General features: G+C 38.7%; 1 protein-coding gene and 1 long non-coding RNA gene across 2 annotated transcripts; one reads left to right on the top strand and one right to left on the bottom strand.

Annotated features, from left to right (window-relative positions):
- The first annotated feature begins 75 nt into the window (after window positions 1-75).
- On the top strand, window positions 76-15,970 carry MYOZ2 (myozenin 2). The gene is made up of 6 exons (XM_029964051.1): window positions 76-237; window positions 793-896; window positions 6,202-6,371; window positions 7,960-8,089; window positions 9,751-9,934; window positions 15,537-15,970. Exons 2-6 carry the CDS (start codon window positions 821-823, stop codon window positions 15,766-15,768), a joined length of 792 nt encoding a protein of 263 aa, XP_029819911.1. The 5' UTR covers window positions 76-237; window positions 793-820; the 3' UTR covers window positions 15,769-15,970.
- LOC115307907 lies at window positions 15,252-24,754 on the bottom strand. Its single transcript, XR_003916266.1, has 3 exons — window positions 24,570-24,754; window positions 22,924-23,067; window positions 15,252-15,333 (listed from the first exon to the last, which is right to left on the bottom strand). It is a non-coding gene; the product is annotated as an uncharacterized LOC115307907 (long non-coding RNA).
- Window positions 24,755-27,653: the final 2,899 nt, after the last annotated feature.

Below are 27,653 nucleotides of genomic sequence, written 5' to 3'. Positions count from 1 at the left end.
GAAGATATGAGTGGCTGGAGTGTTTGATTCTAAATATAACTAGTTGATGTCAGCTGGATGCCAACCCCTTTGAAGAGGATCAGCCCCCAGTTTGTCTCAGTACTAGGTACCATGCAGATCCAAGCACAAGGGTACAAACCACCCAGGACCAGGCAGGTCATCCCCATGCATAACTAACTCCTGAAGCTTCAGCTAAAGCCTTGAGGCCGCTTTTTATCTGCACAACCAAACAGTAGGGTAAGTGTACTGTTTCCTGAAATATTTTGACATTGTCTGTCCTGCAAACTGTCATATAAAAGACATTTATGTAACCTCTAGACTCTGCAATTTAAAAGGTGTTTGGGTTTTTTTTTTTTATTTAGTCAGAAATGCACCTTTTTTAAAGATGCCAGAGTAACTTCTTTAGTTCCTCAAATTCTTATCAGATTAAGAAATCTCAAAATGTAGCATTTCTAAAATAATAAACCTAGATGTAAATTAAAACCAGTTATGAGCTTACATCTTGTAGAATAATATGTAGATGTGAGAAGGCCTAGACCACTGACACTGATTTTTGCTGGAGAATTTACGCCGCCAACTCCAAGTCCATTCCTCTGAACCTTCTGTCCATCAAAACATGTCCTAGCATCTGTCTGCAAGCAAGAGCTGCCAGTGCATTTTGCAGGGCAGTATTTCTCAGTCAGAAATACCCGAGTTCCCCGCTCAGCCGTTCTAGACAGGCTGTTGGAAATGAAACGGGCCCGATCGTGCGCGCTGGCTCAACAATGTAAAAATGTGTTGTTTGTTTTCCAGCAAGGAAAAATCGTATCAGCAAATCACAATGTTATCAGATTCTGCCCTGATCAAAGAGAGGAAAGAACAAGCATCAGCCATTATGGATGAAATACACAGCAATGGTATAGCACTGACCCCAGCTTCCTGCATATGCACTGTCCTCTAGCCCTCCCTAATACAGTTTTTTAATCATAGAGTTTAACTCTCTTACAGCTTTGTCTCTGGGTGTTTTGCCATAAATAATCTTGTGGGAGTATCATGCTGCCTATGGTAACTAATCCTTTTGTAGTTGCCTCTTTTCATTTGAAAGCTATTTTCAGATGAACAACTGCTGTGGAGGAATGAAGTAATCTAACAGCTGATGTACATTCTGCTAGGATACCCTTTCAGAACATTATTTGGGGTTAATAACATGACTTCATTCCATTTTAAAAGGCTATCATCTAAGAAACATACTGATCTGTAAACTCTTTTTTGTTTGCTCTGTTTCATTCTGCTTTTTTTTATATGACTGATAAAAAAATTTTGAAACAACTGTTTACATCTCTGTTCCTTCCTCTCAGACTTTGTCTTTGTAACTAACACATTTTACTAGCACTTGGCAAGTCTCTCTAATGCGCTGCCACCAATTAATCTTATAGGAAAGAAACTTTATTTCTCTGTTGTTTCACTGAGGAAAATGCAGACACTTTTATGAAAAGGTTGCTTGATTTTCTAAAAGAGGCTCTTAAAGTTCTGCTTCTAGTGTGACGCCTTAAGAAGCAATAACTGCGTTGGGAATACAGATCTGCTTGGCTTTCATTAGGTGTGTGCTGGATGCTTTTGGAGATCCTTCCAAGTCTCCTTGTGAAGCCTTTTTTACCATCTACACAAAAGATCAATTTTCCAAAAGTGATAAGCACCCCACAAGAGTCACTGGAAAAACAGGAAGCTCCATTAATATTAAGAATTTATGAAAGTTATACCACTTGCATAGGATGAAACATTGAACATTAGTTTCAAAAATCTTTTTGGTGGGCTTTTGCTCCAAAGGATTTGTGGATGGTTTCTGCACTCACTCAATGACCATTGTAATTGCAGGAAAAGTAGGATAAGAGACATAAGGATTTTAGAAAAACAAGCTACAAGTTTCAGTGCCTGGTCCTACTCCTTCTGATATTTGCAGAGGGTTTTTTTCTGCAGTTTCTTAAGCAAATACCTCTTTCCTATTTCCATTCTCCACTGAACACGCACTCAAGTCTGAAAGCCAGTCTGCCCTTCCAGATTTCATTACAACTCCATTTTTGTTGGAATTGTAAACCCAAGCACTGTATATGCCTGAAATAGCCTGTAAGCTCTTCAGGGCAAAAGGAAAAAAAAAAAAAGTCTTTCATATGTTTGTTTGGAACCAGGCATTTCACATGGTAAATGTTGCTACTATTCATAGCAATACTAATAAATGCACCATACCGCCCTTGACATCATTGGTGTTATTGGATAATCTGTGCTGATGCTTAGCATTTGCCTCACATAATCTTTCCTTTTATTATTTATGTATTATCAGATTTGCTGTCAAGATTCATACACATAGTTACGACAGCTAATCCTGCAAGATATGCTGTGATACGTGGCCACTGAAGGCAATACTAACCCTTTTAGTGTACATTCTATTTCTGCATCTCCTTTGGATGCCTGGGATATTTAAATTTAAAAAAAAAAAAAAAAAAGAGTAAAATTCCATTAAATGGGTGCAATAGGAGTCTGAAATTTATAACTGTACAGGCTCAGTGAAGCCAGTTAGGAAACAGAAGAATAACCAAAGCTGTGGTCACACAAAGTATAAGCTAGGTCTTCAGGAGCAAAACTGAACAAGTCTTGGAAAAATCAAGGAGATATCTGGCTTTTAAGTGGCTAAATTCAGCTCTGCTAATTTTTGACATTTTCTTTTGACCTGAATTGTTAATTCAACAGGCTTAACCTGAGATCTGGAAGGTGAACTGCTGTCTTTCTGGGCTTTGCCTCGTTATTCTTAATGACAGTCCTGCACCTGGGAATTGTGTAAAAATCAAATGTACAGTTTCAGCCAGGCTCACAGCCCCATGAAACTCTTCACTGTTAACACAGGTAAACACCAACAGAAGATTCTGTAATGCAAGCCTTGGAATGACACATAGTAAACTTACTTACTGCATTTGTATTTCAGCCCCTTTTTAATACAATGCTTCGAGGTAAACAGTGAATTTCCACTTCCTCGTTAAAAGATATTTGTAGCAGAAACAGCTGTTGATAAACTGCAAAATCAGCCAAGTTTTTACCAGTGTTGAGATGGTAAAGACTGGTGATGACTGGAAGTGCACATCTGCTGGACTGTGGGACATGACTTTGTGTTTTAGAGAAGTTTGGCAAGTCACAGAGTAGGAATAGACACCAACTGCAAACCTTCTTATGGTCTCAAAGAGAGACTGCAGCACTAACTCAGTGTATGGATACAGCCACCTGCCCAAACCCTTGGTTTTTCATTGGCAGACTTGGACTAATCATAACATTTCCAAGGCTACTTGGTAGAGGTAAACATGCATGTAAATCCATATGTTTAAGGAAGCCCTTGGAGTTCATCCCTTGAACTTCATGTCCAGTTCTAGGCTACTGCTTCAAAGCATTCTTCAGTAGCTACATGAATCTTTCCTGATACAGTTAAAAAGTTTTATTTCTGACACTATGACAAACACACTAATATTCATTATTAAAATTTATGGTCAAGATTAAAGTATTTAGAAGACTGTAAACAGAAGGATTAAAGGAGTATTAGGTAGTGAATACAGGAGGAACTACACAAATAATATTTAAATATAGTCTGCTATGATTTTAAGCACAGCACAGGATGGACTAGACAGGAACAAATTAAAGAACTGAAGCTAAAAGGTTAAGATTTGGATTAAGCTAATAACTAAACTGTTAATATTATTTTACAACATCCATTTATGACGTACTCTTTCTATCATCCTCTAAATGTCCTCCTTTTCTCATTCTTCATCACCCTTTCTGCACTGACACTGAAACAATCCCTAGACACATCATAAAAGTCGACAGATGATTAGATTTTAGTTGGCAAGGAATTCAAATGAACTTCACACTTACAATTTTGGGATGCTGCCTGGATACACAATGGTACACAACTGTGGCTTACAAAGTAGCTTGGAGCCCTCAGTTAACATTAACAAGAACAGCATGTATGTAAGGGAACAGCAAGGACCAGAATAGATAATGCCCAGCGTGTCCCAGCAGAATCCTGAGTGGCTGGGACAGAGATCTGCAATCACCTTGGCACCCCAGGCTCTGGGGGTGTACATACCACCCATTCTCTGCAAAAATGAGGAATGGTGCTAGCTGGGGGGCAAATTGCTTACTCCTTACTCATATAAAACCATCCAACAGTCCATCTTGAGAAATGCTAAAATCAAAATATGACTTGAGGTCTAAATTGCAGGCCACGAGCCAGTAACCAGTGTGGTTATCTCCCCCTCAGAGCCAAACCCCCACCACTATCTGTCTCTGATAGGGCTGCACTGGGCAAGCTGAGTCATTTTCTTCCACGTGAAGAACTCTCTGTTTTGTAGCTGCCCCTTAAATAACAGGAGGTCGTCAGGATTCTTTGCACACACTATTTTTAAAGCAGAAGTGCAGGGTCCAGCTCCCAATCCAGTTAACTTGCTCTTGTTCCAGTTAAATCCATTGCAAACATTCAGTTGAAACCGGTATGAGCAGAAGTGGATCCACAGTGATGCACTGCAGGGCCCACTAGCTTGTTTGATTTACTCCATGGAAAACTCCTGTCTGTACAGCTTTGGCTAAATATTTAGTATACCTGTCTCAATTGAATCTTCCTAAATGTCAGCACATCCCATTGTTTTTCCAATATAAAGTCACTAGGAGACACATGCCAGGTTGAGCACGCCATTTACTCAAAATGAAACCCTTCATTATGCAAGATTAACTTTGGCATTAGGTACCTTTTGCAGCTAATTATTTTGTAATTTTAATTTTAAACCGGGCTTCCTGTGTGTTTACTCTGAAAGCAAGATGTAGTGCCTTACATATCATTTGTTTTCATTTCATTTTAATGCATTAAAATACATGTCAAATTTCAGAATTTTAAACCCTATAGACCATAAGAATGTGTGAAGGACAGAATGTCTTATTATTAAAGAAATAACAGAATGTGACCTTGAATAAGTGGATCAAAGAAACATATTAGACCACTGATATAATCCTCAAAGCACACTGCATCTTTCCTACTTCTCTTCCTGAAGGTAATGAACTGAGAACAATTTCAACTAATAAAATTATAGGTATTAAAGTAAGAGGCAATGGGAATTATTTTCTTAGAAATTCTGTTTTTACTAAGTGATCCAATTATTGTTCTATTTGTTAAATTCTACAACATTCTGAGCAGAAATAAATACGCAGAAAATACTTCCATCAGTGTTTAAGTCACTGTATTTTAAGGTTTAAGTATTTTAAGGTTGAGGACACTCAGTGAGAGTTCAGTCACTAAGCAATAACTTTGCTCAGTGCCCCCACCATCCCAGTTTCCAGAATGCTACCAGGACAATGACTAGTAGGAATTCTGACATTCAGCATTCTCTGTTTACAGTCCCAACTCATCAGCCCTTCCCCTGCTTATGCATTTTCATTTTCAAATTCCCCAGCATGTAACTAAAGACAAAGAAGGAATTTTTCCCAAGTAGTGAATCAAGCAATATTGTCCACCAATTCAGTTTCCTCTTAGAGAGAATTAAAATATTTTAAATTAATCAATTGCTAGAAGCTTATTGTAATTCTTTGTTAGGGCTCTCATTTTACACACCTTGAGCTTTATTTTGAAAGTTGGCTTAAAAACAATTTAAAAGTGCTCTTTAATAGAGACTTTCTAATGCAAACTTTTCTTAAAAGGACAAAACACACCCTGGACTACAAGAGCGAGCAGAATATAAAAGAATAATTGAAAATACAATGTTTTATAAGCAATAAGAAACTGGTAGGTATGTTTAAAAGGGGTTCTCTCTCATCTATCCCAATGCAGGACACAGAAAGTTTAACTGCAGGTTTGATGTGGGAACCCTGGGGTCAGATGGGACTTTGCTCCCCATTTCAGCAGAAGGCAGTTTTTACCAGTCTGCTGTTCATGTGGTGTGTGGGACACTACAGATCTGCCCTTGGGAACAGCTGAGTGCCATTCAACTGAAGGAAATTTGGAACCTGAGGTTTGTGATGTTCCATACTCTCCTCCACAATTCTGGAAGAAGGATTAACGTCACTAACTCCCCATGAAGCTGTGCTATGTGTTAGCTAAGTATGCACTAACATGTTGCTGGATTTCAGGTGCAAGGGATGGAATATCAGGAATTTAAGGCAAACAGAGGTTTGTGTTTACCCATTCTGTTGCAGCCTCACCCACCTTAAACCTTGGGAAAAAGGTCAGCACGCCCAGAGATATCATGGTAGAGGAACTCTCAACACTCAGCAACAGAGGGGCCAGACTCTTCAAGAGACGCCAGCGGAGATCTGATAAATACACATATGAAAATTATCATTACGTAGCAAACAAGCCAAGAAATGTGAGTATTTTGTACTGACTTATTAATGAGACAACAGCCAGGCTAGCTTGGGTTCCCTTGGTGCCCGTGATACAAACATTGTGCATGATCTATTTGTAGTTTCAGGAATAGAAGCAAACCCCTGTACTAGAATAAGGTTATTTGTATTTTATTGAGATCTTACAGATTACTAAAAAAAAAATAAATTTACATTTCGTTTTATATGGTACAGATATTTCAAGATATTTCTCTGATCACTCAACAGAAGTTAAATTACACAAGGATAAAGTGGGATGAAGTTTGAGCTTTGATAAATCTGCCTTTTTAAAATAAATCTGCACAAGAGAAATCCCATATAAAAAAAAATCTGAATAACTCAATTAAACACCCAAGGTTATTCTTAAACACTACTATTTAGAAGCCCATCTGAATACTGTCCCCCCAATTTCTGCCTCTATTGAGTATTAGAAGCTACACAGATAAATTCTGAGCACATCACCAATCTCATCAGAAGTCTCTGTGCACTTCCATGATTTTGCTGCAGTCTGACATATTCGTTTCCCTTTAGTCCATTTTGTCCCACAAAAACACAGAGTACACGTGGTGTACACTGAGTATGACATTCCAGTACATGAAAAAATGATGCCTCTGGCTCCTATTCCTTTCCCTTAAGTGTCTATTTAGCCACCACTGGTGGTGTCTTCACCATCGTTACAATTCTGCCTGCCAAAGTTAATCTTTCTAACGTCCTTCAGGATGACTGGAAAACATTCTGCCTTGATCTTTTTTTCGTTGTTGTTTCAAGTTTAAACACGTATTATTTGTTTGCTTTCCTACTTCAAGAAACTCTTACTCTAAACCAGCCTATATTTAAATTGCTTTTAGCCTATGTGTCATAGCTAAAATAAGATACTGACTTCTTATGAGACTCTAATTCTATATTTAAGCAACAATGATTAAGCTTTCGGATGTTTCCTTAGAACCGATAACCCGATAGGAGGGTGGAAAATAACAGCATATCATGAGCCTCCAGAAAGTGACCTGCACTGAAATTGTTATTTCTATTACAAATAAAGGAAAAGACAGTCCCAAACAAAAGCAGTTCAACAAATGCAGTGAGTTTTCAACTGATACGGGAAGAGACGCTTTGAAGAATCGGTGCTTTGAAACTCAAAGGGCTCAAACTTACCAGATTTCTGGAACCTTTAGGGCAGAAAGAGTGGCACAGAACATTTTAATGTCAAATTAAAAGCCACAGGGGACACATTTTATGGGCCTCCCTGTCAAAGTGACCAGAGCGACTCTTTGCTGTGAATCACCCAGCCCATATGCATGGGAGATTCTGTGGTGACTGGTGTAAGCATCACGTGGGATGAACACTCTTCACAGACTGCTTATCAATATTTAAATATCCCAAATATAGGAAAATGCTGGACAGCTCAGATGGACGGTTGTAATTTAGGAATCCTGTTGACCTAGCTCAGTTTGCCTTAGGACAGTACACCCTGGGAATCAGATCTGGGCCGTGCACTGGAGTATCATTCCAACCTCAGCAGGGAATCCCGGGTTGTTCTGCCTGTAAGTGACATTTCTTTCCCTCTGAGTGCAGCGTGGGGAGCCCATCCCGAGCGTGAGAATGGACGGCCTCGGTGTGGAAGGAATTCCCCAGCACGCCCCAATGACACCTCCCAACACCCCCGACCCCCGCAGCCCACCACACCCGGACAACATTGCCCCAGGTAACGTGGCACTTTACAGACATCAGACAGGATTAGTTCCCATTTCAGAGCAGAGAAAGGACCTTTGGATAAAACAGAATTTGTTCATAGAAGGGGATAACTTTGAGTTATAACTGTAACTAATCAGAATCTCTCACAGAAAGCTAAAGTGGTGGTCTTGGTTGCTTCTGCTCATTTGTAAAAGATCTGACATATCCTCTGTACTACTTCTCCCTAAACTGAAAACATACCTTAATATCAAGAGAGACTGCTCCTGTATTTATTGGTCCTATAAACACTGAGAAAGAGATCCTCAGATTTAAAACCACATTAATATACTGAGTTTTCTTTGCCAAACCTTTGTTTCTAATACACAACACACTGCTCAACAGTCTGAAAGTTAGTCATTGTAGTTTAATTATCCATCAACATAAATCTGAAGTCACTAAGTTTTGCTAGAACCCTTTGGAGAGAAGTAACTTTAAAAAGGATTTGCCTCTGGCTGCATAAACTGTTCTTTTTTAAATCCTTAACTGTGGGGGTACTGTTGGCTTTATTTAAAGCAGTGAGCTACAAGAAGGCCTTATTTTGTATTCTTTAAAGAGTAGAGAAGGCTAATTTGTTTTAATTAATTTATTCAGTGATATAGCCCTTCTTCCTGTTTATGAATTATCCATGAGCAGCTCGTGGTTTTTACAAATTCATTCTTTGTTCAGAATTACTCAATGCATGTTTTGTGCAGACCTTTTCCAGTCCATGCAAACTGGGTCAGTGCTGCTGTGTCAGTGACTGCTGAGGCTCTGTGCATCCACTGGGCAAATACAATGCAAACAGAGATCATTTCCATTGCTCAGACATGATACAAATCTTCAGGCCTTTCTTTAGGCAAAAAAAGTCTGTCAAAAGGAGAAGTTATTAAACCACAAGGGGTTTTTAAGTTTATAGAAGGAAATAAAGGTACTTTAAAGACTTAGATGTAGTGGGAGGGTAAAAGGGTAGAATAGATCTCCCTTGTATTTCAAATAAATATTGTACCTCACATAATTGGTCAGTCACTTGCTGGTTTTAATTCTTCAAACTGTACATTAAGGTTTGTCTTCCCCCACAACTTACTCCTGCCCTACTGTACTTGGCTTTAGAAGAAATCACACTGAATATGGAAGTTTTTTATTTAGTAAAATTCTGGTCCAAGCCTGATCCTCAGATGATTATGCAGAGGGAAGGACTGATTGTTCACTGTTTCAGATGATGAAAAGGACCAGAGAACCAAGTAGGCAGGACATTTTAAACCAAAGGGGAAAACTCCACTAATAATGACTGTCACCCAAAGACTGTAGAATTATCTTAGTTTTAATCAAAAGGCTGGTTTTAAAATCTTTTTGCTAATTCAGCTCGAGGACTGCAGCTACAATCTGCTTTCAAACAAATGCTTACAACAGAAACAAATTTATATAAAACTCAAATAAAAGTAGCCTCATATTTTGGAGCAGTCATCTAAAAGGCTACAAATTTCCCCTGCCATCCTCCTGTTTCTGTGTAGCTTCGGCCAAGTGACTTGACCCAGCTGTTCATTTTTACCTGAGAAATGATGGTGTGTTAGTTCCTTGGTTACACAGGATGGTGGTAAGGAAGCAGAAAACACCAAGTATCATTATAATGGTTTTGCCTTGATCCCACTGCAGGATATTCTGGACCACTGAAAGAAATTCCTCCTGAAAAGTTCAACACTACTGCTGTGCCCAAGTATTATCAGTCTCCCTGGATAGAAGCCATTAGAGATGATCCAGAGCTGCTGGAAGCTTTATATCCTAAACTTTTTACACCGGAAGCAAAGCCAGAACTGCCTGACTACAGGAGCTTTAACAGGTAATTCTGAATGCACATTGGATTTTACAGAGCAGAGAAAAATCACTATGAAATAAAATGTTTCCACCAGCTGTAAAAAAACACCTCCCACCTGTGTTGGCAAGTGTATGCTCATGAACATGAACACACACACAGATTACAAGTGGTAAACAAGACCATCAAGGAGGAAACTAGTCTATCTCTAAGGTGTGGGCCCAAAGTCAGGTTGTAGAACTAGGAATATATGATAAATTGTTAAAAATACTGAAAGAAAGTATCAGAATCGTGTACTTACCAGATGGAAAATATGGGCTTCAAACTCCTTTCAGTATTTCTGTTGTTGAGTTCAGTAGGTACAGGACCATAAGCACTATCAGAGAAACAAACTCGCAGTCAAAACTTTGTTTCTAAGCTGTATAATGTAAACCACTCTTTTTTTATTATTCTTTTATAATACAACTCATGTAGCTTTTTTAAGGCAATAATAGTACAATGAACTTTAACCTGCAACCAATCCCTCACACCAAATAGTTTGCAGATTACACATTTTATTGCACTGAATACTTCTTGTGTCTTTGATAACCTTCAGTGACAAATTACCAGATAAAACACTGCTTTACTTACTAGCAACTAGTATATTAAGGCTTTCGGTAGGACTTCTAGATATATGGACAACACTGGGATTTTAAAGTTTTAAAACAAAATCTTATTTATGTAGTTTAGTTTCTTTCATTCCGTTGACACTATTTGTATTTATTGAGGTTATGGACAAATTTTCTCTAAACAACCCCTGGTGAGTCCCAGACAGCTGAGCCAAACCAAAACCCTTCCTCAAAACTCCAGACAGCAATCTATTGAAAAGGAAAATGGCTCATGGCAATACAAACTCAGAGAAAAGCCCCACAAACATCACTTGTGTTCCTGATGTTGATGTGAGTCTCAACCATGAGTGCAAGGACTAAAACATTACACAATTCACCATCAAAACTGGCACTGCAGACACTGCACTAATTGTGGTTTCCTAACAGCACCATACATTGCCATGTTAATAATTAAGTCTGTGTGGCACACTCTTCTCAGCACACAAAGTAGCAAACACGAGTCACTGAGCTGTGCCCCAGCTGCTAACACTGGAACAGAAACAGCACAGTTTATGGACTAGAGTTATTGTAACTGAAACAAAATTGAAACGAAACAACAAACAGCCCGGGAAAAAATGCCAAAGACACATATACACTGAGACAGAGTCAATTCTCCCTCTCACAAGAGAGATGCTAGTCATTACTGGGAAGGACAGGATCAGACAGGGCACAGAGACCCTATTAACAGGGATGTGTGTCTTGAAATGGTGTCTGATGGCTTCTTTGTGGATTTTTAGCTGTCTCTGTGGTCCCATGTTCTGCTAGTTGTCCTCTTTACAGCACTAACTGTTTGGATTTCTTTCTATGGGGATTTTCTCTATGTATGACGTGGCAGAACTGTGGCTCACCACCGTCTGAATTTCTTGAACACATGTGCAAGGGAAAGGTCAATATTATCCCTTTTAACTGCCATAAAAACCTGGCACATAAATCCAAATTCAAACTGTGAAATTGGTAAATACAGAACACAAACATATAAACATAATCCACCACAACTCTCCTTCTCCTGGAAAAAAAATTGACATCCAGAAGAAAATAAAAGGATGCCTGGTGGACCTAAAAAGCTGTTACATAGAACATATTCAGATATATGTTGTCCAGCAAGAAGGAGTAGATTCAAAAAGAAACTGAGAATTTGCAAAATTGAAATTCAAGATAATTGCCTCTTGGAGAGGATTTTACAGCCATGATTCAGGGTCTACACTCCTAAAAATGCACAGGAGAGTGTCTGGTTATGGGATTCAAAACAGAGCACACTGGATGCCCAGCAAACCAAGAGAAATGGACTTCTCTGTCCAGATCCTCAGACATCCTGTGCATCTAGGTCACAGCATCCTTGACTTCTTTAATTGCAGTCTTGGAGAGAAAGCCAGTGATACTGTATTAAGCAATTACAGTGTGATATAATAGCACCACTGTGTTATCAGTGAGGGGATCTCTCAAGGCTTTCTATCCTGCCTCATCCCTCAGTGAAGTGCCGTCATGTTTGTTGTGCAAAGCTTTGTTGTGCAAAGCACTGGCACAGCCAGCGTTAGTCAGGAGGGGGTGTGGTTAACAGTAAGTGTGATGCACAGGATTCCCAAGGGAAACGGGGCTCAGATCCCTCCAGGATCGTTCAGTGGTGCCTGTTAAAGTGGCACTGGGACTTTACAGGTCACTTCAGGTTCCTTTCAGCTTTCCTTGTGACACAACAAACTGTAAAAGCAACGCAACTTTAGCGGCAAGGGAGGTCTGATGTGTTGGAACAGATGCACACATGCATGGATTAAAAGAACAGAGATTAATTCCTATTAGGATTGAAGAAGTATTTACTAGTGAAAAGATTTCTTGTCTCTTCCCAGCGTGGAAGCACCTAGTAAACATCTGTGGGAAAGCAGCATGAATCTACATTTGTTGAGGAGTTTATAAAATTAGTCAAATTAGTACCTTTATTCCATCTGCTTTCTTGGAGCTGGATAAAATGTCAGAGGTAGGATCATGAGTAACATACAGAGCACTACATCTTACTCACATAGGACAAGCAAGTCTGACTAGTTCTGCCTCTCCTACCAGATAAATTCTCACTCAGCTTTCTCAATTCCCAAAGACAACTCCTTCAAAAACACTACAGGAATCCAGTCCATCTGGACTGGGCTCTGTTTTTCTTGATTCACTGATTCTGAACTCCATTATAAAAATGCTGGGATGAGAGTCTCACCTGACCCTGCTGGGTGTTTAGCCAGTTCCTTAGCACCTACAAACCTCTGTGAAATCAGCATTAGCTCTTGCACTAAGCTCCCAGGAGGCCCTGAGCATTTTGCAGGGTCAGGTTCTTTGCTCCCATGTCTCCTTCTTGCACAGAATTAACAATAAACAGAATGTTCTATGTTCCCATTTTAAAACCTGAAACTCACCTTTTTTGTAATTTTGTAATTGGAGACACCAATCTGATACGGTAAAGCATTTCACCAAGCTTTCCCAAATAATCAACTACAATTGATTAGGCTCTTATGTTGAGAAAATAAAATGTTCAGTAAGAAAGACCAAAGAAGAAAAAAAAGAAGTCCTGCTAAAACAACAGCTAAAAATAAACATGATTGTGCCTGCTATTGTTAAATCCTGCACCTACTTTTTAGGAATATGCAAAGTGAATATTAAACAATCTGGTACACTTCCTGGTGCCATTTCCTATGGCTCTGAACCAGAATTTCCACCCTTATTATGAGCAATGACTCCTGGAATTTTTTAGCCATGAGATCTAGGCTTCTGTACGATGAATCAGAGCTCAAGTGGTACAGCTGATGAGCACACAACAGAGGTCATTGCAACACCATGTTGTCAGACAAGTTATTGCTCACAAAAATATACCTAGTGCTGCTGTAAAGGAAAATTAACATCTATTAGCCAATTACTGTACTCTCCTTTCTGTCAGTCATATGTGTCTCTGCCTGTAATGCAGGAATGCACAGTTCTCTGAGGCCAGACCTTGGACAGGAACTACATGCAGGTGTTTTGCCACAGAAGATATCTGAATTTCCATAAAACACCCTCCTGTTTCTGTTGCTTACAGAAACACGCCGTATTTAAAACCCAAAAGTACTATAGGGAGGATGTTTCCAACTACAGAATTGTTTTGCATTTTAAACAGCTATTATTATTTTGTTTATTTTGATTATCCCTCTAATATGCCTATCAATGAGAATTAAATATCACACAACAATGAGAATGTGTATGGTAATTAGGGCAGCAATTAAAACAATCTTTATTATCCATTTAGATGCATATCACTACATTCACTCTGTGCCAATTACCAAGCAATTATTTTAATCAGTATCATACGGTATCCATTTGACATTGTGACCTAGAAGACAGTTTCACAGGAAAAGCTTGATACCACAGGCCCTTTGTACAAACCATTTCCTTTGACCTCAAGAGAATTTAATGTCTGGACTGGCTGCCTCTGATGCAACATCTTGTCTTACCCTGACTTGAGAAACATTTTTAGAGCTTACTCCAAAGCAGAGTTCTCTCAGTGAGTGTGCATGCCCAGAACTTTCATGATTTTTTATATCTCACAGGATTGATGCTTTGGAGTTAACACCAGCCCCTTCAACAAATGCTGCTCATACCAAAATTCAGTGAATTATCCATGTAATGACAGAGCAGTGCCATTTCCTTTGTGTCACAGATTCATTTTTATGAACTAATCTCTTATTTTTGCATGTGTCCCAGTCAGATCTTCAAACTATTCTCTTGGTATTAATTTCTCTGGAATTCTGCTATAATACCTGGAGCCACTGGAAATATATTCCAGCAGATCTCTTGTTTTGTACCACACACAAAATCCACTAAGGCTGGTGAAGATTCATTACAACAAAAATTCACTTTCCCATGCCACTGCATGTTTGGTTTTGCAGAAATCAGGAGCAGCCTAAAAATCTGACACTCTTAACTGGCCAGAATATATCCCAGCAAAGTCATGCAGCTGATCAAAATGCAGAGCACATATGTTTGCTTATACAAAAGAGGCTGGAAAAAGTGACAGAAAAACGCAAGTTTTTTTTTTTCAGCCTGAAACCTGCATATATAGAATAATCATAGGAGGTTTTTGGAAATACTGTTTTAAAAGATTTGCAAATGCACATAACAGTCAGCTCCAGTTTAGTATTCCTTATCTTTCAGTTTTTCAGGCTTATTGCCTGAGGGAACATTCACATTTAAATAACATGAAAAATGCTGGCCAAACAGTGTTTTAGGGCTTAGTTACATAAACATTCCCTTCAGGAACAAAGCTGGTGTATCAAGTCCTCACCCATTCCCCTCCTTTCCAGAGCCTGTTGTCTTTGGCTGTCCCTTTCTGCTTCCCATTACACTCCACTGCCTCCTCACTTACATTGCTACAATTGTTTCAGCATCATGAGATGAACCAGACTGCTGAAATAATTTGGATTTTGAAGCGCTCCTTTGTACTGAAGTGTCTTTGTTTAACCCAGATCCCATAAGTGACCCAAGTTTATAGCACAGCCCACATACATTCTAACTGGTACAACAATATGGTGCTGAAATCCAGTGCAGTGGGAAGAACAAGCAACTGGGGAGAGAAGAAAATGGGGTGAGAACTTCCTGAACTAATTACTTGCTAGAGAGAATGTGTTGAGCTACGTTTTCAGACTTATCAACTTATCACCAGCAAAATAAGTTTAGTAACTGTGACTCACCAATGACAAGGTTTTCTTGCCACATCTTTTTTCTCTCGGCTCTTCCACCCATTTGAATTTTAAAGAAGGCTGAAGGCTTTATCTAAGGGAAAATAAATCAGATCTTAAAGAGAATTTCCCAGAAAAACAATCAGAATGCTTTTCCCAAAAGCTTGAAAATCTAAACAAGAAATTGGACCAAATCTGTATCATTAAAATAGCTTCTGTTCTTTTCAGCTCCTGAGAGGAAAACAAAACAGGTATTTTTAAAATCACATTTTACTTTTATTTCTCTAAAATCTACAGAGTTGCCACTCCCTTTGGTGGTTTTGAGAGAGCATCAAAGCTGGTTAAATTCAAGGTCCCAGATTACAACCTACTGATGCTAAACGACCCCAGATTCATGATCCTTGCAAACCCTCTCGCTGCCAGAAGGTCCTTCAACAGGACTCCCAAAGGGTGGACGTCCGAGAACATCCCTGTCGTGTTCATCCAGCCCGCAGAGTCCAACCCCGTTCCAGAAACAGAGGACCTGTGAGAGAGCCTGCATTCTACATCCCACAAAATGCTGGAAGCTGCACATCCATGTATTTTTGGTCCAAATATTACTGAAGGCTACTGACAAATTTTTTCCCTGGCAGCTGGAGTATAAGCAGTAATGTCTGATGCAGTGTCTCTTTTCTGGCACCAAGTTTCAGCTGTAAACACGATATAAATAAAGTCATTTGGAAAATATGACAGCCATGTTTTCTATTTGTGTTTACATGTTCTTCTTTTACTTCCTAAAATCTTTGCTTGTAACTTAAGAACAAGTGCACCAAGAAAAAAAAAAAAGTGTCAGGGCACTACTCTCGAGGGACTTGAGAGGTCTGGTGATTTTGGTAAAACGACCAAGCAATGCCACAGCTCTGCACTCACTGCACCCCAAGTCCCACCTGCTCAAGATAAGCTCTGACAAATCAGCCTTATTTCTCACCTCTGCTTTTGGCCAAAGCTAAGAATTGTGTTATCAGTTCAGTGACAGCAAATTGTGGCCATTTTCCTCCTTTGTGATCTTACTCAGCTTTTATGAGGGCCATCGATACCTGTGTTACCTGGATTTGTTTACCGAAAATGCAGTAAATGTGGCAAGGACAAGGATCATGCAGTGCTATGAAAAAGTACAGAGGTATTTCCTGGATGTCTTCAACGTTTGTGTTGGTCAGAACTGAAAAGCCCAGCAATGACTGGTTCTGTCAAACATATCAAAATAGTATCACCACAAATGCTTTTATTACTAGAAAGAAATTTCATTTTCCCCTGCAGCCACAGTGTATGCTGGGACTTAAGAGCATGAGGGATTTCTTGCTCTTGATACAATGGCAAGTTGTGATGTTTTATAAATAAAAGTATATGTGTTTTTCAAATGCGATTTCGAGGGAGGTAGTTGGCAAAGGAAATTCTGCCATCTATTTTCTTTAATTTACTTTGTCACACAAGGTGCACAAACAAATGTACAGGTCCTGAACAAATCTGTGAAACTAAAGGAAAAAAAAAATCAGCCTCATTGACTGAGAATGCTTTCCTAGCAAGGGATTAGTTTGGGGACCTTAACTGTGCTTGGTGTACAGTTACATGGACAATGACAAAAATATGAATTCTTCAGGGATAAAAAACAAAACTAGTGAGGAGCAATGCAAACTTCAGTTTCCTATTTGTCCATGGATCCAGTGGCTAAACTCCTGACCCATGCTTAGGAAGTGTTTGGGAGAGCACAATTGGCAGAAGGAGGGCTGGGCAATGTGCTAAGCATTCAGCAGCAGGGATCCAAGTGCCAGTGTCCAGGAATGTTCCCTGGCTGCATCAGCCTCGATGTTCCCTCATTGGGAAAGTCCCACTGCAATAAACAAACCTCTGTGCCAAAAACCAACTCCTTTTTCACCAAGGAAGGGCTGTTGGTAAGGCTGGAAATTTTCAGAGACTCTCTATTCACTTCAGTGGGGTTTAGCACCTGCAATTCTTTTGTCAGATAATTTCATATAGCACTTGAAATGTATCCTATAGCTAGAGGAAAGCCTAGTTTTGGGTAACCAGTGACAACTTCAGAGATCAATATTTGTACTAATTTTTGTAGACAAAGAGATGGCTCTGAAGTGAGAGGATAAAGGTTTCTTTAGTTACAGGTCCGGAAAGATCAACAAATACATATTTCTAAATTTTCAGTGGTGCTTCTAAAGGCTTCTTTTAGGTATAACAAATACAGCTGCAAGGATAGATGGAATGGAAAAACACACAGGCAACAGCTTTACACAAACACAAACAATCACAAGTAGATAAGTAGTTCAGAAAATGTGCTTATAACTTCACGCACATTTTATCACAAGACACTCATATTTGCTTCCAAAAGAGAAAGGCACTGAAGACTATGATGAAAAGGCAGAAATATGGTGAGAATAAGTATACAGTTAAAAATATCTAGAAGTCTTTGTTCCCAAAGGGGTTTTTGCCCCATTTTTATTTACATTAAGGTAATTGCAGCAGTATAAGGGGAACTCAAAAATCCTTTGTTTTCACTAAAAATGTGGTGACTTGAGGAAATAGATCTTCTGTTTCCCAGTCCATATAAAATACCCCCTGATCACAGTATGTCAAAAAGAAATAAGAGATGTACAGTTCTAAAAAGTTCCATGAACATAAGGGTTTTTTAAAACAGATGCACCTTAAACCTCTTCTGACGTGAAAAGTCAGGGTTCATGGCCTGGACTGTCTGGACTGGAGATTAAATTTTTTTAACTGCGTGCTCCCTTCTTAGAAATCTTAAATATGTCAGCGTGTCTTGGCTGCTTTCCCTCCTGCATAATCCATACAACTGGCAATTGTGGAAATAAACCACGACTCTATTGTCTCCAAGTATCCCTGTGTTTAAATTAATGCAAGGCACATTGTCTCTATCAGAAGCAGGAAAAACACATTGGAGACGGGATTCTGATCCCAGTGGAACCAAACAAAGGTTTAGGCACCGACCTCTGTGCAGACAGAGGTTGTATTATTTCATCTCCAGTGTGCATTTGTAATCAAAGTTAGGCCACTGCCAAAGCTGCTCTGGGTTCAGCATCAGAATGGATATGTTGGATTATAGAGCTGGGCCTAACTACATATATAGTTCATTTTGCACTATATATAGGGTGAAGTGCAAACAACCCTAATAATGCCTTAGAGCATAACCCCCCCTATATGTTAGATTAGAATTTCCCATTGTGGGGTCCATAAACTATAAGCAGTCTAGACAGAAACACCAGAAGATCCCCACAGGGCTGACAAGTCACGTAGTGCTGGCTCCTTCATTATTCCCAGAGGCTACAAACTGTTCAGAAACAAATAAAAAGTGATCTAAATGATTTATAAATAGGATGTTTGCCACAGAGCTGTTATGTAACCGGGTGTTAGGATATAGATGATCAAAAATAGTTACAAAATGCAGTCAGCATACTGATACAGTTTAAAAACCAAAAATTGCACATGAAATACTCTTATTAAAAGGAAATTAAAAAGCAACTGAAAGGGTAAAATCCTTTCAAGGAATTAATATATTATCTTAAACAGCCTGCAGGTGAAGTGTTCAGAGTAAGTAAAAACTAGTACAGAGCTCTAACCTTTCTCTCCAAAAAAAAAAAAAAGTTACCAGGGTTTAAGAGTAGAATAGGGGTGACTCAGAAAACAAAAAGAAAAATAAAACATCACTGCAAGGACACAGCAATTAAACTATCCCAACACAAATAAAGGAAGTTATGACAGAGGTCTCCACAAATGGTATGGAAAAGATGAGGAGGGAACAATAACACAGGAACAAGCTGACTCTTAATAAAATGTAAGGAACCGACTGTAAAATTAACGGAATAGATATTTTTCAAGGAAGGTCTAGTTGTGGGACCTGGTCCTATAGGATGCTGTGGGTCAAAACCCATGAATAACTTCAAAACAGGAATAAACAAATTTATAGGGGTAACTATGCCCAGTATGGATAATGGTCACTGTGTGATCTGGATCTGGAAAACAGGAAGTTGCTTGAGGAAGATCACCATTTCTTTCTATAAATACCTTCTACTGGGCACTGTCAAAGATCGATGACAGAAGGATTTGGCAGCCCTATGAAATCTGTTCTGTCTGTCTTCCAAAAACCATGTGTCAATTCTAGCATGTGCTGCTAGAATGGTTACTAACTGACACCAAAATACCCACTGTGGGAGCAGTCAGAGGAAAACCGGTTTCCACATGGGAATGGGAACACTTCAAGGTAAGCTGGACCCAGAGGGAGCCAGGGTTAACAAGTCCTCCCACACAGGGTATGGGTGCTGCAGGGAACACAAACCCCCAGCTCAGCTCCGCCTTTGGCAACACTCCTGATCCTGTGCAGGGACCTCACCCTCCTGCAGCCACACTCACCATGTTCCCTGTCACTGGAATGTACCAGCTCCCAGCATCCCAAAGGGATTTTTCAGGAAGTTATGGTGTTTCATACAGAGTTTAATACAAAGCAATAAAAGAGAAAGTTTCACTTTACTGATTAGAAAACAAGAAGAGTCTTGGGAGAAAAGAGTCTGAAAGACACAAGCTTGGTACCAGGCTCCATCACAGACTGGTTTAGAACATAACATATAAAAGCTGATCCTCAGTTTTCCCACTAATAAAATAGAAATACTAATGCAGGCTGCAGAAAGAGTTTTTTTATTGTTTGTCTGTGTTGGATTTTGTTGTTGTTGTTTTGTTTTGGTTTTTGCTTTTTTAATTTTAAAGAAGAAATCTCATGGTAAAAATAAAGAAAGTAAAAAATAGGTTTACACGAGTACATACATAATATTCCAGGTTATGATTTATAATGAATGAAAGAAGCATTACTAGTAGAATAACATTCTACTTTCATTTTGGTTGAAATAGTGGATTTCATTCTACAGCAGGAAGATTCTATCTGATAAAAGTATCAACAAATTAGTATTTGACTTTTTAAAATAAAGATACAACTTTAGCTATCAAAAAGTCCAAGTAACTTCTTTATTACCGTTATTTTTGGCCAAAACTAGAAACTAAATCCAAGAATAATTTACAAACCTTTTGTTTTCAGATGGAAATTGGATTTCCTGAGAACAGACTATTCATCCAAAATACCTGGCCCAGAATTTGCAATACTTCCCTACTTCACAAAGACACTGTGAGACAAAATTAAATAACACTTGCAAGAGGGGGAGGATTTATAAATCACTGCAAGAGTGAAAATAAGCCTGGGTATTGTGAGCCAACTATTCTTTCAAAAGCAAATGGAGATTAAAATATTCCACGGTGTTTGTACAAAGAACAGCCTGAACTTTGCCAGTTCAGAGCTGGCTGTACTCCTTAACACAGGAATGCCCTCAGGCTGCTTTGTGTGGAAGGTGTAACTCGGCACTGGATTGCTCTGGAGTTCTGAAGGACATCTGGACAGTCATCATCCAAAAAAAAAAATAAATAAAAGCTTGGAATCTTGAGGAGATCTTGGGTGACAGGAGGCCAACAATCCCCCCGGTGGGAAGGCTGGCAGTCATGCAGCAGTCTAGAGCATATCATTCTACTTCCTTTTCCTTTGGAAAGTTTCTCTGCACAGCCAAGTTACTCAGTGTAGGCAAACACTGCCTTGAAACAGTAGTTACTGTAGTCATTACGCTCAAGATTACTGAAAGATGACTATGCAAGATAACTACAAATGACTATAAACAAACATTTGAGGCACGACAGGCTCTTCCTAGGCTGGCCTACTGTACGTCAAGAAGCCAAGTAAGGCTCGATTCTGGCAGCGAATTCCAGCATTATGTCATTCCTCAAGTTCTTAATGAGAACATTTTGACTATTTGCTGGCAAGGACAAAAATAAGAACAAGCTGTTCAAATAGGAAGGAAAAGAGCAAGCTGAGCAGTTACAGAAAGCACGACTGAACTAAAAGGCAAGTGCTTATTTTCTAGCTGGGTTGTGCAGTGATACAAACACATTTCATTAATGTATCAGTGTTGAAAAGAAACTGATACTACACACAGTTCAAAGTGAAGAGTCTCCATATATTTAACAATGTTACTTTATCATTCTTTCAGATATGGCTTATAAAATAGGCAGAGAGAAGGGAAAGTGTGGAAATGGGAAGCATTGCTGGGAAAGAAGCTGTAAAGCAGATCTGCAACTCTAGGGGTCCATGAGATAAAGACAGTGCCATTCTATAATGTTTGCCTTGCACATGACACTTTCTCTTAGCAATGTTTAGAGGCTTTGACAGTTAAAAAACTTACTCTAATTTTCACTCTAAATTTTTTCATACCCAGCTTAGAAACATTTCTTCATATAACTTTTTTTTTTTTTTAATAAAAACAAGCTTCCTTTCCTGTCACATTTGCTTCAACTAGTATATTCAAGGACTGTAAGGTCTTTTATGCTTCAGTTGTCTAAACTAAGCAAGTCAAGTTCTTTTAGTCTCTTGTCCTCTCTTTTAGTAAGGATTTAAAATTTTTCGGTTTTACAGCTCTCCTAAGTTCAATTTCCTGATCTGTTCTCAGTTTTTAAAGTCTCACCAGCCACAGGTACCATTAGTACATGTGCCATTAGTACTGCTTCATCTGTACAAGAACTGCAAGACTGAATTTACATGGGACTGAATTCACATTTTCCACAGCAGCATCGAATCAGTGACTCACAGACCCTCTGTGCTTGGCTTATACACCCAGTTCTTTGAAATTCTCTCATCTTTCATCTGACAAGCCCTGAGCTTGGCTAAGCCTTTCCTATTACGCCCTAACACATGACTTTGTACTTGGTGTTACTCTAACATATCCCATTTTACTTCTCCATTCCTCAAGGTCATCCAATTATTCCGGTCCGACGTCACCCTACAGGGAGTGTTTCCCAACTTTGTGATGTCAACAAAGTTCACGGCCAAGTTCTAGTTTTTGTGCCAAGATCACTAATGAAGACATCAACAATACCAGTTTCAGTATCAATTACTGGACAGAGCTCCAACAACATCCCCCTGCCATTCAGCAGAACATGCTGCCACCTTTTCCTCTGGGCTGTTTCTTCACCTATCTGACACTTACCTTAAAAATTCCCCTTTTCTCCAGTTTAACGAATTTGTTTGTCTAGAAAAGCAGTTACGGTATCACAGAAAGAAAACAGGCAAGTCTGGCATGACCTGTCTGTGACAAAAAAATGTTTTATCCTATTTACTTCCACATTCTGGTTTTTTTCTGAGAAGCCATCAGGTTTTTTGATTACTTTTGTACCGACTACAGTCATACAGATCAGATTTACACCTGTAAAGTAACTTATTCATTTGCAAATGAAAACAGCTTCTGTGAACAGAAGTGGGGTTAAACATTTTTATATTACAACATAGACTATGAGCAGTGAGAACACCAAAACACTTAACAAAGCAATTGCCTGGTTTTTTATCAGCCTATTCTATACCACAATCCTGTTAAATTTTATTTAGTTATAGACTGAGGAGCATGAGGAGTGGACTGAACTCATGTATTTTAAAACAAATAATGTTCAGTTTCTCACATGGGACAAAATAAGTTTTTTAAATTCTTGCTATTTTTTTCTGCATTCTATTATCTGAAGTATTTATTTTTGACTTCTGTGAGACAGAGTATATATTACGTACTGCTACCCACTGTATTACTTCTAATTTTATACTCACTAAATATTGCTCTTTTGTCTTCATTTTACTTCAGGTTGGATTTCACCTGGAAATCTCAACTTAGCCACAGAAGTTGTCTGTGTGAATCCAAACCTCTCTGTCTTCCTTTTCTTTTTCTGTTGCAGACATCCACTGGCTTACATCCTAAGAGGAAGCAATAAATGAGACCTGGAAACTTGAAAGGATTGTCCAAGACTGATGCAATACAAACAAAGATCAACATAAAAACTTTATTTATTCAAGAGTACCCAGAGGAGGACACAATTTCAAACAAGTGTCTCATATATACACAGCATGCATAGAATTTCCTTATACTTCTACTGTTCCAGAAACTAACTTTAAAAACAGGACAGCCTAAAATAGGAAAGGATTTCAGTTGCATTGTTGTTCCACAGAAGTAGATTATTGGACTGGAAATTGGATTATCCAAGAGGAAAAATATTCATTTGCAAGACTTACACAACCCCCACCCTTTTCCTTGTTCCTAAAGAATGAACATAGCCAGGCACACAGAGACCTTGTTCCAGGCCCATTATCATCAAAAAGTCTGCAGAAGAATGCAAACCAATGTTTCTTTTTCTCAGGGTGAAATTCTAGATGGCTTCAAGGAGATTGCTTTTGCCACCCCATTGAACATTTTAGCACTTGAAAACTACCGTGAAAAAAATGTATAGTCAGGCTAATGTACAATAAGAGCAAGATATATTGTGTTTGTTCCTGCACCTGCTGGAAGAAAACTTTTTAAATGGTGGTTTTGCTCTATGAAAGTGTGTCTACAGCTAACTGAGAGGAGAAGGAGGGAGAAGAAACTTGAACAGAAACGATGGGAAGGTTTTTTTTATAACCTAGCTAAAATAAACCAATACTTAACACTCTCATTGCTTCTAAAACTTCACTTGGAGCTCTCGAGATGAAAAAAACCCCAGTGATTCTTTTTTCAGACAGGATCAATCTTCTCCTTCTTTCATTCATGCCTCCTTATGTCCCCAATTTACATGTACAAATTTTAGACTCTATGCAGGATGTGGGAATGAGATCAATCAGATGACTAAGCTTCATGTGACTGCTTGCTACAGTCGACATGAGGAAAGCACTGCTAGAGTTTGTTCAAAAGGAAAGGTTGTGGGTATAGGTCCTCATGGTAGGGGAGGCTTGAGCACTGGAATAGAGTTAGGTAAAGTTACCCATGAAATAATGTGTCCTCACTTAGCTTACTGAAAGCTGAATACATATTTTTCACTTCTGCTCTTGTTTTGGATCTTTTCATGGCAGTACAGCTGAGCATACAACCTAGAGAACTTGGACTAAAATGTTGTTAGGGCTTCCCTACAGCCTCCCTAGCAAATGCACATGATTATTTTATGCCACAAACAATAAATACCATTTACTTTTTCTCTGGTTCTTTTACTCCTTTATGGCTCTCCTTCCTACCAATGTGTTTTCCTCATTATGGGTAACTCTTGCAGCACGATGCAGAGCACTGTGTCCTTTTCACTCAAGGAAAAAGACAAGTAACTACAAGAACATCTTGGAATTTGAGGGATTTTTTTTCTCCTCTCAGGGCAGAAAAGTTTAAACATATGATCTGACAATACCCCAAAGGCTCAGAGAACATGGAAAATCACGTACTCTTAAGTAACCCTTACCTTACTTAATGGAACTTTATCCTGCTACAGCCTATGCACAACAGGCCCAGTTTCCCTGCTATCTTTCAAATTACATTTTCTTCTAGAAGAATGATTTTCTTTATCCTCTTTTCTTCTGAGAAGAGTAGCACAGCCTCAAACATTTTCTTCAGAGCTCAGTAATTACTTCACAAAAAACACGACCAGCCACTGGAATGAAACATGCATTTCAATTTAAATGGCAGTGTCTCCCAAGTATCTTAAAGTCAATGTTAAATGGTACTTGATCACAGAACATTGTTTATGATAGGCCAATAAAACAGACTGAACCATAACAGGCAGTATAATGTGTAGTGCTGAATTAAATGCAGTGAAAAGACTTTAAAAAAAGAGATGTAACTAATAAACCACACCTTAAATTCTGCAATAGCTTGTGGAATTTTCTGCCTCAGACCCTACATGTAATTTGCTAATTTACTTTTTGCAAAATCCCTCAGTAAGTACAGACACAGTTTCTGCTAAGAATACCAATTTGATTTCCTAAGATCAACAGCTCATAAGGAGAAAGATCCATGCAGAAGAATAAGAGTAACAATGACAAAATCAACTACTCAGTACAACATTACTTATTTAAAAAAAAAAAATCCTCAAAATTTAGCCTTTTATCCCTTCGATCTGAGAAGATTTGAAGAAGACATAATTTTTGTATTAAACATTTGAACATGAAGAGGATAGCAGCTGGCTGAAAAGGTTGCTGTAAACATGTCCTAAGCACTAAGAAGAAATACGAAAGAAATTAGAGAACAGGTGTTCCAGTAGTTCCTGCTACAGGTAGGAAAATGTTCATAGAAACACCGTGTACAATAAAATTATTTCTGGGGAAGGAATCAGAATTTATCTACAGATCAGCCAGTGGCAACAGCAGTATAGATGGCACTGGAAGAGTAAAACTGTACCACAAAAATAAACCCTTATGTGTGCAGCTGTGAAACACAGACCTGCAGCTCAGTCACCGATGAAAATGATGCACAATGCCTGCGTGTTTGACAAAACCTACTTAATGTGATTACTTTAAAACCTTTTGATGTCTCCTATCCATGTTAAGATTTTTCTTTTGGCATGAAACTATCCAATAAGTATGTTTTAACCTGGATTGCACATGTGTAAAACCCCACTGCCCTGGATGTGCTTAAGGATCTGGATATGGTGTGCCTCCATTCTCTTCCAGCTCAGTGTTTCATGTCACACCCCAAACCCACCACCCTCAACCCCTCTCCTCCAAATTTAACACCTTTCCAACCCTCAACTCTCCAGTTTAACAATCTATCTTATTAATACTACCAAAGTTTGCACAAACATCAATGCTAAACCCGCATAAACATTCTTCTGGCCCCCTGCATCATGCCCAGCACACATCCTGTACTGACACAAACTGCAACAGGAAATCATCTGCCCTTGTAGCATTGTTTTGTTCTTGCACCATTTATTCTAATTTTAAAATTCTTCTGTTACCTCATTTAGGGCTTCCTGTGCCGCACCTGTGTCATTCTCTGTCTGAACTGTGTGGAAGACTCTGCTAAGATTCACTCCTAGGGAATCTTAAAATATGCCATAATTAAAGCTCACAGACTACACTTACTCGGAGAAAAAAAGGAACAGAAGAAACCAACATAAATCCTAAGGGACTTCTAAAAGATTAGTGGTGAAGAACAAATCCCTGCTGAAGAAAGGGCAGAGGCAAACAAGAAAGCAGGGTTCAGGGAGAAGCAAAAATATCAAAATGAGGTCATAATCAGAATGAGGTCATAATCCCACTTTGGGATACGCAGATGCCTTCACTTGACTGGCTTTGCAAAGGAGTAATGCAGGGATAAAGGACTGAACTGATAATAAACAAAACAATAAGCAGTGTTTTATATAAATATACAATAACAAGATGCACTGACAAAAAACTGGATTTTTAATGGTAATGTTAATATATCGACTGTTAACTTGGTTTTACCTTAAATTTTCTAGTAGAGAATTAGGAATTCAAACACTTATCAATAAACAGCTTAGAAAGAACTACAAAAAAACCCTAAAATTGCTCATTGTGCCAATATATCGTATGAGTCTTAGGGCAGTGAGAGAACAAGAGATTCAATTCCCTTCAAAAATCACAAAATCCAGGAAAATTTTAAGAAAACAAGAGGCAGGGAAATATGGTATCTGTTAAAAATTAAGAAGTATATATATGTTACTGGCCACCACATCTGAAAGGCTCAAGAAAAAAACCATTTCATACAAGTCCTGCATGAAGTAACTCCAACTTGTGAGTATGACTACACAGACCACTGAAAAACATGGCCATAAATATATATATATACACATACAAGACAAAATCTACAAAATGTAATAGAAATGTCCCCAATTTGGGATTTCTTTTGAAGTAAAAAGTTGGCCATTTGATGAAAAATGTTGGAGCGTGAAACTGAGAAAACTGCCTTTGCCAGTGGGCTTTTTACACTACCAATATAACAGGAGAAGCAGTAGCCAAAATAATCTGATTAAAATGTATCAATTTTTAACAGACAAGGATACAAGAACAACCGAGGTGTAGCATTTCTATAAGGCAGTGAACTAAACTGATGCAGTGCCTTATGTTCCACACAGTCACTTTTGCAATCTGGATGACCTGAAGTAGATGCAGGAAGGGAACTTTACAGGGAAATTATTTAATGTACTATTGCAGAAGACATTATTGGAAAACTAAACATGCTGTAATACATAGAAGCACATTTCCAATCCTGGAAAACTACAAAAAAGGCAATTGGAAGAGCGAGAATACAAGAAGTTGTATCCAGCAGCCCGTGCCAAGGACTGATGCTGGGTGTGGTAACACTTAAAATCTCATTGCTAGTCTAGAAATGAAACGTGTTAATGAAATCTCCATGTTTGTCCGGGAAGATGGTCATAATGGCGAAATATAAAAGGTCCTTGAGCAACCAGAAACATGAGCATTCACGAATACGGAATTCCTTTCGCAAATAACAAAAGGAAACACCCCTCCCTCGCCAAAATAATAGACCAGATAAAAATCATAGGGAACATGACTTTGGGATGCTG

The sequence above is a fragment of the Manacus vitellinus genome, unplaced genomic scaffold (genome assembly GCF_001715985.3).
Source record: "Manacus vitellinus isolate BGI_N305 unplaced genomic scaffold, ASM171598v3 scaffold_69_pilon, whole genome shotgun sequence".
Lineage (NCBI taxonomy): Eukaryota > Metazoa > Chordata > Aves > Passeriformes > Pipridae > Manacus > Manacus vitellinus.
This window is presented reverse-complemented; position numbering and strand designations above follow the sequence as displayed.

Bases quoted from the DNA above. Each gene is read 5' to 3' on its own strand.
- MYOZ2 (XM_029964051.1), top strand. From the start codon at position 821: ATGTTATCAGATTCTGCCCTGATCAAAGAGAGGAAAGAACAAGCATCA. The intron at 6,372-7,959 runs GTGAGTATTTTG...CTCTGAGTGCAG, and splicing joins TAGCAAACAAGCCAAGAAAT to CGTGGGGAGCCCATCCCGAG. The intron at 8,090-9,750 runs GTAACGTGGCAC...ATCCCACTGCAG, and splicing joins CCCGGACAACATTGCCCCAG to GATATTCTGGACCACTGAAA.